At 48.2% G+C, this 11,564-nt stretch overlaps 5 protein-coding genes across 5 annotated transcripts; all 5 read left to right on the top strand.

Moving 5' to 3' along the window:
* Positions 1–231: 231 nt before the first annotated feature.
* BO79DRAFT_143178 (1,4-beta-D-glucan cellobiohydrolase C) lies at positions 232–2,002 on the top strand (the record flags this gene model as incomplete). The annotated part of the gene is made up of 7 exons (XM_025678307.1): positions 232–376; positions 434–731; positions 788–1,041; positions 1,109–1,246; positions 1,316–1,573; positions 1,645–1,886; positions 1,958–2,002. The coding sequence occupies 7 exons, from the start codon at positions 232–234 to the stop codon at positions 2,000–2,002; spliced, it is 1,380 nt and encodes a 459-aa protein (XP_025541673.1).
* A 2,510-nt stretch (positions 2,003–4,512) lies between these two features.
* Positions 4,513–5,980, top strand: BO79DRAFT_208195 (retropepsin-like aspartic protease). The gene is made up of 2 exons (XM_025682339.1): positions 4,513–5,154; positions 5,215–5,980. Exons 1-2 carry the CDS (start codon positions 4,895–4,897, stop codon positions 5,837–5,839), a joined length of 885 nt encoding a protein of 294 aa, XP_025541672.1. The 5' UTR covers positions 4,513–4,894; the 3' UTR covers positions 5,840–5,980.
* Positions 5,981–6,853: 873 nt separating this feature from the next.
* On the top strand, positions 6,854–7,418 carry BO79DRAFT_208194 (uncharacterized protein). The gene has a single exon (XM_025682338.1). The coding sequence runs from the start codon at positions 6,887–6,889 to the stop codon at positions 7,169–7,171; it is 285 nt and encodes a 94-aa protein (XP_025541671.1). The 5' UTR covers positions 6,854–6,886; the 3' UTR covers positions 7,172–7,418.
* A 519-nt stretch (positions 7,419–7,937) lies between these two features.
* BO79DRAFT_286285 (retropepsin-like aspartic protease) lies at positions 7,938–9,273 on the top strand. Its single transcript, XM_025688451.1, has 4 exons — positions 7,938–8,001; positions 8,077–8,147; positions 8,210–8,356; positions 8,424–9,273. Exons 1-4 carry the CDS (start codon positions 7,983–7,985, stop codon positions 8,979–8,981), a joined length of 795 nt encoding a protein of 264 aa, XP_025541670.1. The 5' UTR covers positions 7,938–7,982; the 3' UTR covers positions 8,982–9,273.
* Positions 9,274–9,435: 162 nt separating this feature from the next.
* On the top strand, positions 9,436–10,952 carry BO79DRAFT_169865 (uncharacterized protein). The gene is made up of 4 exons (XM_025679506.1): positions 9,436–9,848; positions 10,073–10,329; positions 10,444–10,685; positions 10,805–10,952. Exons 1-4 carry the CDS (start codon positions 9,563–9,565, stop codon positions 10,854–10,856), a joined length of 837 nt encoding a protein of 278 aa, XP_025541669.1. The 5' UTR covers positions 9,436–9,562; the 3' UTR covers positions 10,857–10,952.
* Positions 10,953–11,564: the final 612 nt, after the last annotated feature.

Here is an 11,564-nt window from a genome sequence, read left to right as displayed (position 1 = left end):
TCTGGTAGCTTTCTTGGACACTGCGACGAAATTGATCCATCTTTCGGGACTAAGAATTGGCGTTGGCAGTCAAAAGACGGCGCTGCTTCCGAGGACAACGCGGAGTGCATCTGTGAGCCAGGGAGAATGACATTATAAAGTCTGTCCGTTTTCCCGACTAGCAGAAGAGTTCAGAGCAGTTCAACACAAACCGACATCTCTTTGGCTACCGTTGGATATCCCAGTATCAGAATGCACTACACGTTATCTCTCGCATTGGCGTTTCTGCCGTTCGGAATCCAAGCCCAGCAAACCCTTTGGGGACAATGTGGGGGTCAAGGGTATTCAGGGGCCACAAGTTGCGTGGCTGGTGCAACATGCTCAACTATAAATGAATGTAAGAGTTTCTTGCAGAAATCTTACTGTTCCACAGCCGAGTGACCATGACCATTAGACTATGCTCAGTGTACGCCAGCGACAGGCTCGGGCTCTGCCACTACCTTGAAGACAACTACTAGTATTACCACTGCTGCAGTGACGACAACGACTGCTACTAGCAGCCCTGCCGCCTCTGCCTCACCGACTACCACGGCCAGCGCTAGTGGCAACCCATTCAGCGGATACCAGCTCTACGTGAGCCCGTACTACTCATCGGAAGTCGCATCTTTGGCGATCCCATCGCTCACTGGTTCGCTTTCCTCGCTCCAGGCGGCGGCAACCGCCGCAGCCAAGGTACCTTCTTTCGTCTGGCTGTATGCTTCCTCATTCCACAATGTCATTGTATCAGACTCGGGTTGACACTTTCCAGGGATACTGCCGACAAAGTTCCTACCATGGCGGACTATCTGGCCGACATCAAATCTCAGAACTCTGCCGGAGCAAGCCCCCCTATCGCGGGTCAATTTGTGGTGTACGACCTCCCTGACCGCGACTGCGCCGCTCTCGCCAGTAACGGCGAGTATTCGATTGCGGACAACGGGGTTGAACACTACAAGGCCTACATTGATTCCATCCGCGAGGTTCTTGTGCAGTATTCGGATGTTCATACCCTTCTGGTTATTGGTGAGTGTCTTTCCACTAATTCGGACACTATCTACTGCATCTGAACGCTAAATATCACCTCCAACAGAGCCCGACAGTCTCGCCAACCTGGTGACAAACCTGAACGTAGCCAAATGTGCCAATGCTCAAAGTGCCTATCTTGAATGTACAAATTATGCACTAACTCAGCTCAATCTTCCCAACGTGGCCATGTATCTTGACGCTGGTAAGCTGCGCATTATCCCCCGTCGCCTTGTTAGTCCCTCTTGACAGATTCTGACCAAGGATCCTGCAGGACACGCCGGTTGGCTCGGCTGGCCCGCAAATCAACAACCCGCCGCCGACCTGTTCGCAAGCGTCTACAAGAACGCCAGTTCTCCCGCCGCGGTGCGCGGCCTGGCCACGAATGTCGCCAACTACAATGCCTGGACCATTTCCTCTTGTCCATCCTACACCCAGGGAAACAGCGTCTGCGATGAGCAACAGTATATCAATGCTATTGCCCCGTTGCTAGAGGCGCAGGGCTTCGACGCCTACTTTATCGTCGATACCGGTATGCGCAATCTCACACCCCGTCCTCCTCCTCCGACCTAACTCTGGCTAACATGAATCATTAATTTCTAGGCCGCAACGGCAAACAGCCCACGGGCCAGCAGGCCTGGGGTGACTGGTGCAATGTCATCAACACCGGCTTCGGTGTGCGCCCGACCACCAGCACCGGCGATGCGCTCGTCGACGCCTTCGTCTGGGTGAAGCCTGGAGGCGAGAGTGACGGCACCTCTGACAGCTCGGCTACTCGATACGACGCGCACTGCGGGTATAGCGATGCCTTGCAGCCGGCGCCTGAGGCAGGGACTTGGTTTCAGGTATGTTGTCCGATCAAGCTTGTTGGCTAAGAGTTAGATCATTGATAAGACTGACGTGGTTATGCTCGTAGGCCTACTTCGTGCAGTTGCTCACAAACGCCAATCCAGCTTTCTAGATATGAGGAGGTAAAGACAGCATATCACAATATGTACCTTCCTGATGAGGAGTATAGTCAGTCTCCTGCACACGGGTTGGAAGCTGCTTGGTACTGTACGTTGTGATTTTGCCATCCCAAACTAAGTAGGATATGGATGAGCCTTCGGTGCATGGACTTGGGCATGGATATACATTCCCGTCGCTCTGAAGCATCCGCTAAGCTAATGCTGTTGAACTTTTCTGTGTATTTCGTCTGCTGCTAAGAAAAGATGTAGATTCAATGATGCTCGACAGTCCGTCGTCCAATGATAATGGTCTTGTAATCTGACATAATCGTCAACGGTCTTTCTCCTGTCTCGTGCAACCCCAACTGCCACGCAAGCTAGGGGTTCCGATCGTGTAACTTCTATGATGGATTGGACTGAGTTATGCATGCTGTTAATACCAGATGCCACCTGCATTTTGCGGGAGCTTAGTCGGACATAAAGAGATGTATGCATATTGATGTCGTACCTGACAGTAGACCCCAGGGAATATCACGTGGGGCACCCCAAGCTCTTCTAGGCAAGCCGCCAAAAGGACCTGCTTAGCTAATTACCCTCTTATGGTAGATGGCATATGAGTATGCCCTCTGTGCAGGTTAAGCAGCCGCGCTGGGCAGCAAAGGAGAAATATTGGAGCCTAAAGGACTTACATTACCGTAGGAACCCCCCTCTTACCACCTCCCCAAAGAGAAGGGAAAGCAACGCCCGATGATGACACAGACGAGCAGAAACGGAAAGGTAGAGAGTTATTTCTCGGTTGTCCTTGCAGATGACGAGGAACGCCTAGAAACCTGCCGAGAAGCATCCCAGCAAGCAGGATCCGGACGGTCAACATCCCCGAGTGAGGCGGCGTCGCCTCCCCCAGCACTTGAATATTATTGGGATGAAAGAACAGGCAGGTGGCTTTTTGCATTGAATCAAGGTTCAGATAAATAAAATGAATGCATGAATGGGTTATTTAGATATTAAACAAATGAAGAACAAGTCTATGAATAGGAGGGGTAAAAAACAATGAATTTGCGATAAATAAAAAAAAAACATTTCATAATATTTCACAAGATAAATTGGAAAGAATGAACACGTTCAAAAGAGATCGGCATCCATCGCTCTATTGCTGCCTGCTTCTCATCAAGATTGAGGATTCGGTTGACTAAAGTACTTTCAGATAGTTGGAAAATGGATAATAGATGACTCAGGTAAAGACCGGAACAAGTGCAAGTGCTGTATTTTATTCATGCCTCTACTGAATCATATTGGTTTAAAGGCCGGGTTCTTGACAAGAGCATTCCATGGCCTAGACCAGGGCCAATGTCCAGGGACCAAGCTACTCAACACAACCTACGGAGCTGCCATGCGTCCGACTAATCGCTCATTGCGAGGTGCTAAATCTAGTATTCTGGGGTGGCTGCTGCAATCACATAACTTGAGACATTATGTGGTGCTGTCGTTAACCAAGCTCTGTTGTGATTAGAATGAAAAATAGCAGATTAATAGCTGCTACAATAGAACTACTAGGTCACGCATCATCTGCGAACCATAACCCACTTCCATTCTTACAGATCAAGCAAAGTGCCCCCATTTCCTCGTGTGTCAGGTTCCCGTGACCGCAGTCGAATCTGCAGAGTTGGGGCGGCAATCCCCGACAATCATCCGGGGGTCACGGCAGCGAACGGAGTACTTTTGTCGGGTCCGTAAAGTACGTGCAGTGAGTCTTCGGGTTCACCCTCTGTATACTTGATCACCTACCGACTTGTATGTTTTCAGTTCCTCTTTACAACCTCAATCTAACCATTTGAATCAACCCTACCTTTCCTCCGTTACGTTTCGTTTGTGCTTACTAGATTGTATAACTTCAGTACCTTCCCACTGTGCAGTTCTACGTCAGGATCCGCGCTCTATAAGTGCTGCCTTCATGTTTCGAAAATGGGGATGAAGCTGTTAGGTCCCTTCTAATGGCGTCTCATCCGGGAAAACAACCCTTATGTTTATTGTCTCATTATAATCTAATTCCTTGGCAGGAACATGAAGACGGATCAGTTATCCAAAGATAGATTGATGTGCAGGAACCATCGGCCCCATTTTAGACGTACCGTGGGTCGCCAGCAGCTGGGTTTGGATGAATGGATCTAGGAACCTCTTCTAGGAGCATTATTTGCCGGAAATAAGTTAGCGTTGTAATAGAAAAACACTCTAGTAAGAGTGAGTTAGGGAGGCATAGCACTCATTGGACACCAAAGTAATCTGGTATCCGCATTTCCTACTTACCATTGGCCATCTAGCAGGCCACGTCAATCTGAGTGACGCAACAATAAATACAAATCGTGTATTCATTATGTGCGACTTGATCAAACCCAAAGGTGAAAATGGCCCAGGCCTGTGGCTCAAGAAATATCCTGTGGCGACTAATTATTTTACAGCCACACTTCCACTGCAACACCACCCGCGCGAATCTCTCGAAACCCTTAGTGACTTTAAGTCGTCCCCTGCCCTCTTGGCCTTCTCTTTCCATCTACCTCACTTTTTCACTCCGTGTCTGCAGTCCTTTGCCTCTTCTGGTAAACATCCTCTTGACAACACACTTAGCTATCCCGTCCGTTCTACCTAGAACGACCACTTCTGACTCGCCTGCTCAACACAGCAGATCTCTTCTCATTTGTCATTGTCCGCAGTCATCATTCTAATCACTTGTACTTGGGCTTTGTGTGCTACAACAAAGGATCCCCTGATCTGAACCCAGATGCCAGTAAGACAAGGCTCTCGGTCGCAGGATGGTAGGACATTTCCAGCCCTTTCGAAGCCATCATTGGCTCTCTCACCGTCTCTAATTGCTGCCTTCAGAAGTAGAAGCCCAAAACCACGCAACAGACATGATGCGTCCACGCTGGCTCGCCCAACTCCTTGCTGTCTTTCGACCTTTTTGGGCGATACTATGGTGGCTGCTGACGGCATTGGTATCCCTTTTCAAAGTACCCCGTATTTATTCAGGTTGCTGGGTTCAAAAAGCGGTATCTTTAAGCCCAGAGCACCCTCATGACAGATCCCAGCGCAATGAGTCATCGGTCAACGGCTCTCATACACATGGTAGAGCAAGCGTGGGCGAGGTAGCATCTGTTCCAAACGAGCAGCAGTCAGTGGACATCCCAATAGATGTAGGGACAACAGAGGGACAACTGACTCTAGTGAGCAGCCTAGCCAAAGGACCTCCCATGCACACAGATTCAGGCGAGTCGAGTCCTTCGGACCAACAACTACCGAGTAGTGTTCCGTCTAGCGTGCTCACTCCGAGTGAAACACCCAGTGGGCACGACACCGCCAGCACAACCCCTCTGTTGCCGAATGATCAGCCACAGTCCGGAGTTATCACTGACGAGAATGAGTCCGCACGGCTCGAATTCACCAGAAACGGCTATCTGATAACCAGAAGTCAAGAGAAGAAAGGTGTGAGAATCTCCATGGATACGCAGGCCGAGGTCAGCATCATACGAAGTGTCATTTTTGACAAACTCGGCCTACCGCTGGAGCCTTGCAAGGAGTCCCTGATGCCATTCCGAATAGCCGGGGACACAACCCGCATTCCAACGATCGGAAAAGTTTGTGTGGACTGGCGCTTTGCGCAGGGTCGCAAAACTTACCAAACGGACTTTTATGTGGTCGAAAATGATCAATTTGACGTGTTGATCGGCTTGCCCACGATCTCGCGATACAAGCTGCTGCAACCAAGTTCCGACATCCCCACGGCTATGGTGCGCAATCATCTTGAACAAAAAACGATGGTGAAAATGCTTCAACCTGTGAGGCTATGCCCCCTATAATCTAAGTCGACAGGCTGTGTTGATTGTGTGCAGTCCTGAATCCATTTTTGTCCTGCGGGGTTGTGCGGCTGGTCAGCTTTCGTTTATCAGTTGCACGAGGTGGCGGCGGCGGCGGCGGCGTGAAAACCACGTCAAGTGCAGATAAATGTAATTTGCTTTTTTACCTTATCTCTACCAATAATATCCTTGTTCTCTTATGCAAGAGAATGGTCATGTTGCTAGTAATGAGACTTAGTTGTTCCACAAGCGCCAGGGCGAGGACGCACGCCATCGCAATTGCTCAACCAAATTGCTGACAGTTGGCGGTTACTGACCCTCCACGTGAGATGAACCACAGCTTCAAGTAGAGTGAAATAATATATAACTCATAACATTGACATCCACCAGCCATTAACATCTGTTCCTGTCGTTTCCTGATGCCCGACTTGCTTGCATTAGGGCCCCCAATCATCTGCATTCAACCTCACGCTCGTGAGCGAGCCCAAATTTTCCATAGCAGCCCATTCCTCCCCATGAAAAAGTCTCAGTGATGAACATGGGTAAGCCTTATCTGGCGGAGACGGTTCTTGATCTGAACTGGTCCTGTTCAGCCTCGAGGTTCTGTTCCCTCGAGATGCACCTCTTCCACGCTGCATAAACAGGTCCGACAGCAAACGACACTGATACTTGCGGCTCAATCACAAGGCTTCACAATGCTGCTAATATATAAGTCCGGTAGATTACTCCGGAAGGACCAAAGCAATCTCTCATTTGAGAACAGTAGTGCTTGCCCATCACCAAAGATCGTCTAGGCAAAGCCATCACGAAGCTATGGTATGGACCTTCGATCGCAATGGCACCGTTTCCCCCTTGACTGGTAACCCAAATGACTTATACTAGCATTTGTCTTAGTCTATTATAATCTGCTGTGATGGACCTCATGAAACCGAGCAGACTCTACTGGCATCTTTTGCGGGAGAGTTGGAGGTTAACATCCTCACTCCTTTGGGCTTTCAGTGCCTCGGGATATTGCCCATCCGTGAGGGCTCTATCCGTGAGGGCTCTGCGATGAGAATCAAATTCACGAACGGGAGATTGATAACGGTCCGCCAATGCATAAAATTGCGTATCTGGCTTCATGCCTCCAAGATAAGCGAGGAGGAGGACTTCTATCTTCTGGAGAATGTAGATGATGTGATTCCAAATACTTTTGGTGCGCACGCCATTTTGGGGCAGAGGAGCTTCATTCATGAGGGGATGGGTTCTGATCGGAATCCATCCCTGTGCCCTATTGGTACATCACGAAAATCTAAGGGTAAGACAGTGAGCACTGAGAATAGCGCAAGAAGCTAAAACCTTTTTCAGAGGATCGGGATAAACAAGACAAACGACACGCAGAGGCCAAGAGAGAGGCTTCAGAGGCAGAGCGCAAGAGATGTGAAACTGAGGTCGCAAAAGGTCGGGCTGCCAGGGAAAGCAGTGGAAACCACGATCCAGAGGCTCGGCGGTAAGGTCAGCAAGGCTGAGATTACATGTGTTTCTCGTTGATACATTCCACTGGTTTTCTACCATCTTGCAAATAAGATTAAATGCATTGCAGCACCTTTGCCTTAGCTATCTCTTCCACCTCTCGGTATCTCCCTACACCCTGTAAGTATAGTCCACTCTGGAGCGCTACAGCAGATCTCATGGTGTAGGACTACGAAGTTTTAGTCGTCGGTGATGTTCGGTTTGATGTGACTCAAGTGTGGAACAGCTGCTAGATCTGATTGGCAACATTAGCTGCCGCGTGTCACGCTATGGTTGGTGTTTTCGCCTCTCTCAGCCTTGCATGCACGTCCAAGTGACGAAGACGAGGCTGGGCAGGCGAGTCAAGCTACCAATGATAATTTTAGCACTGCCGCGCCGGAAAGAGGCTAACGGAACTTTTCGTGCTCTACCCATTCTTGCCACGATCAACAAGGTATACACGGTAGTCAGCGCATCGCCGGAGGCTATGCATGTTTTAAAATAAAAAAGGGATGACCTTGATATTTGTTCTCATTACGAATGTGGCGCTCTTTTTCTCGCAGCTATAAGGCCCGTCCACACCCGGGCTCTTCTATGATGCGGCAATGCTACCGGGATATGTTCCAACGTCATTTCACCCTCAGTCCCCTCTATAATGTCCTGGAGCACCTTTGGTAAGTTACTGATGGCTCCAGTCTCACTCACTCAGCTCCATCTGAATGATACTGATTAGGGTTCTCTTGCCCTAGCACCCTGGCAAACGCAGGACCAGACTGAGGACGAAAAGCCAACGCCCGGCCAATCGCACGACCATGAAAACGTGATTAGGACCCCACAGTTATTTTTAATGGCTGACTATGCACCGATTCTGACCTGCAAAAGGCACCCTGCCGGTCAATGCAACATTCGCCGTCTTCGAACCTTACTGAATCCAACAAAATAGTCCTGTCTATATATTTCTATGGCCGACTATTTTACAATACTGCATCCGCAGTTCTGCCATCTTTTAACTTTCTTAGAAGAAAAACGGTGAGATCTGCAATAATCACTACCTGTTATATTCACACCAAGAAATCAAGTATTGAGACATCACTAGGAGCAACAGCAGGACGAGCCATGCCAGCTGCAACATGATGAGCAGATAGTAGAGCGGTATAGTTCCGATCGAAATGACCACACACCAGTTCATAACGACGATCTCTCCAAGGGACGCGTAGAACTAACAGAGTCACTGGACTCCGCTTTATCACAAAATTCGCAGCTATCAAAGGAGCTGGATCAATGCGACTTTGTCTATGATATCATGGCCGGTCCGCCTGGAAAGAAGCAGCTGCGTCGATGTATGTTGCTCAGCTTCCACGCAGATACCAACATTATATCGAAAGAGGCACATCAGAGACTTGGAACGAGCATCGAGCCTTGTCCAGGGGCTTCTGTCCAAGTTTTGGGTCTTGGAGATCGCAAACCAATTGGACTTGCAGAAGTCCAGTGGTCTTTCTGTGGGCGCAGCAAGCCTTACCGGACAACGTTCTACGTTGTAGAAGGTGTCGAATATGATCTTCTCATCGGAAGGCCTTCTATGCGGCAGCAGGAGTTGTATCGAGTGGACCCCGCTATTGCGAAGAAGCTTCGTGAATCGTATCGATGTCCGTAGGCTCAACTAGTTGAGGATGGGCGGACGGACGTGGAGCTTGTTTGCACTCGCTTTCGTTCCATGCGTCAATTCAACATGACCCTTTATACGCTGGTATGGGTCCCCGCGAACATACTATTGGTAGTTTCGGTGCAGTTGTGTCTTACGGGTAGCCGCACTCTGATTTGTGTCATGTTTAGGATTCACGAAAATCTTCGGCTGGGAATCGGTGTAAATATACATATCTAGTCTGGTTAAATCAGAAAATAGAGGCTACCCACTGTACGCCACAATACTCAAAATATAAGGCTGGAATCCTCATTGGTGCCAAACATCATCAGGCTTCGCATTGATTTCAGGACATCATGCAGGCGATCATGCTCTACTGACCGTTCAGATATATAATTGGCCAGGCTCTCCTACAAAGGTAGCATGACACTTAGCCTCTCTAGCACCACACTAAGCACAAGATCCAGTGACTTTTTATATCTTGCCATACAAGTTAAGGGTCGGCGTCTCGTTTCGACTCGTTCGTCTCCTTCTCTTTCTGTACTCAGAAACGTTGCCACACTTCCCAATAAAGGTACAATCCAACAATAAATATGTCGACTCCCATTCCCAAAGGTTACGACAAGCTAGCTGCCCTAATGACCCGCGACCCCGGGTCCTCCATCTATCGACGCTTTTCCAAGCTTAATGCAAAGAACTTGCTCTATCTCCAGGCGGAGGTCGCCTACATCGAGAATGAACTTCGAACTATCATTGTGGAGGACAATAAATCCGAGGATAAGAAATCATTTCCATTCTCTGTGTGGGACATCAAGACTTCAGAGGACCCGTTTCAGTGGGAGAAGGTCCTCGAAGCACGCAAGTTATTGAATGAGTACAGTACGTCCCCGTTCTTCGTTTCTTTAGCTTTATATGTAAAGGTCATTTATTAGACTGTTATTGTCAATGCTTCATCTTCTGCTTCCAGCCCTCTCCTTTCACTACTTGCACATAGGCTTTGTCACCCGCCTAGTAAGCACAGAGACTGCGGCCGATCATGTATACAGAATACTTACTTTCATTTATTCTTCTGCAAACATTGCATTAACGGTTTTCAACTCTAGACGCAGCCTTGCTCCAACAGTACCAACTTCTCCGCCTCAACAAGCCCGAGAAAACCGACCTAGAGGTGTTTCGAGCATGGCTTGGAGACGAAGAATGCGGAAACATGGTGTTTTCGCCTCCAGACCAATGGGGTCAAGACAATGAGAGCGACCTGGTAGCATTATGCAGTCGACATGAGGAGACAGACCGTTTCACCCGGTTTGTCTATACGCGAGTCGTTTCGTGGTTCCATCGGGTGGCGGGGGTGAAAGATACCGTATGTTATGCTTTTCTTATCCCTCCTCGTTCATCTCTGTCACTGTACCCTGGCGTTGAGCGATACCTCGACTATAACCAACGTTACCTACTAATGCACATATGCTACGCCCAGAAACGGAAAGATCTCGAATCCGGCGTCTGGTACTACAATGACCGAACAATCAAATCTTGGACGTATGGGCTCAGCTTGATTATCTCGGGATTGCTTCCTGCAACCTCTATAATCATATTGTATTATTTGAAGGATCCGACGGCAGTATTGATTACTATATTCGTCTATAACATAGTGTTTGTTCTGGTTCTGGGGTTGATGGTCAAGGCGAAGCGCGTGGAGATTTTTGCGGCGGCAACAGCGTAGGTTTTTTTTTTTTTTTTTTTTTTTTTTTTTTTTTTTTTTTTTTTGGTCCCCTCATACCTCCTCTCCTTTGTCCGTCAAACATTTTTCTTCGCCAGCCGTACACTAACGGAACCAGGTTTGCTGCGGTGCAGGTGACGATGATCACGGCTGGTAGAAGCAGTTCGTGAGCTGGGAGTCACACTTTTCGATATAGACGAGTAGATGAATAATGGCAAATTGTTTGCGAAAAGGATGCTACGGGAATCCTATAAAAGGTAAAGAGGTCGAACAGAGGGAGGGAAGCTCCAGCAAATATGCTCGGAATTTACACACTTCCATTAGCATCTTTCAGAGCGTTACGAAAGGGGACACACCTGTTGGATGTCGCTGTCTTGGGCCGAGAAGAATGGGACCTCGAGCCTTTGATTATTGGATTTTCATTAATTTGTCAAATTACTTACTCTGTTCAGTGACCTCTATGAGTAAACAAAGGAGGTTGCATCGAATATATTGATGTTAGTAGGATTGCATGACTTTTATATACTCGATATAGGATTTTGTCTATCCTCAAGAGCATATAGTGGGCGACAACTAGAAACCCTTCTTTATCTATTTAAGTTATATTAGACACATCAACGGGAAGACAAGTACATACGACCATAGGGTGTGGAAAACAGGGCTTCCCGTCCGCTCAGCCGTACTTAAGTCACACGCCGGGAGGTTAGTAGTTGGGTGGGTGACCACCAGCGAATCCCTTCTGTTGTATGTTTTTGCTTTATTTTTTTTGTACAGTATGGAGTAATACCTGTCCACGGAGAAGAAAGAAAATGGCCAGGATAGATAAGCTTGACGGAATTAATCTATCTTCTATTATAAAATAGATGCTTTAGAAAAGT

The sequence above is a fragment of the Aspergillus costaricaensis genome, assembly GCF_003184835.1.
Source record: "Aspergillus costaricaensis CBS 115574 unplaced genomic scaffold BO79scaffold_9, whole genome shotgun sequence".
Lineage (NCBI taxonomy): Eukaryota > Fungi > Ascomycota > Eurotiomycetes > Eurotiales > Aspergillaceae > Aspergillus > Aspergillus costaricensis.
The sequence above is the reverse complement of the archived record's forward strand: the minus strand, read 5'-3'. Positions and strand labels throughout refer to the sequence as shown.

Excerpts from the sequence above, each read along its gene's own strand:
- BO79DRAFT_208195 (XM_025682339.1), top strand. The coding sequence starts at position 4,895 with ATGATGCGTCCACGCTGGCTCGCCCAACTCCTTGCTGTCTTTCGACCT. Across the intron at positions 5,155-5,214 it reads TCTGTTCCAAACGAGCAGCA|CCTAGCCAAAGGACCTCCCA; the intron begins GTCAGTGGACAT and ends TCTAGTGAGCAG.
- BO79DRAFT_208194 (XM_025682338.1), top strand. The coding sequence starts at position 6,887 with ATGAGAATCAAATTCACGAACGGGAGATTGATAACGGTCCGCCAATGC.
- BO79DRAFT_286285 (XM_025688451.1), top strand. Across the intron at positions 8,148-8,209 it reads AATCGCACGACCATGAAAAC|GCACCCTGCCGGTCAATGCA; the intron begins GTGATTAGGACC and ends GACCTGCAAAAG. Across the intron at positions 8,357-8,423 it reads ACTTTCTTAGAAGAAAAACG|GAGCAACAGCAGGACGAGCC; the intron begins GTGAGATCTGCA and ends AGACATCACTAG.
- BO79DRAFT_169865 (XM_025679506.1), top strand. The coding sequence starts at position 9,563 with ATGTCGACTCCCATTCCCAAAGGTTACGACAAGCTAGCTGCCCTAATG. Across the intron at positions 9,849-10,072 it reads CAAGTTATTGAATGAGTACA|ACGCAGCCTTGCTCCAACAG; the intron begins GTACGTCCCCGT and ends TTTCAACTCTAG. Across the intron at positions 10,330-10,443 it reads TGGCGGGGGTGAAAGATACC|AAACGGAAAGATCTCGAATC; the intron begins GTATGTTATGCT and ends TGCTACGCCCAG.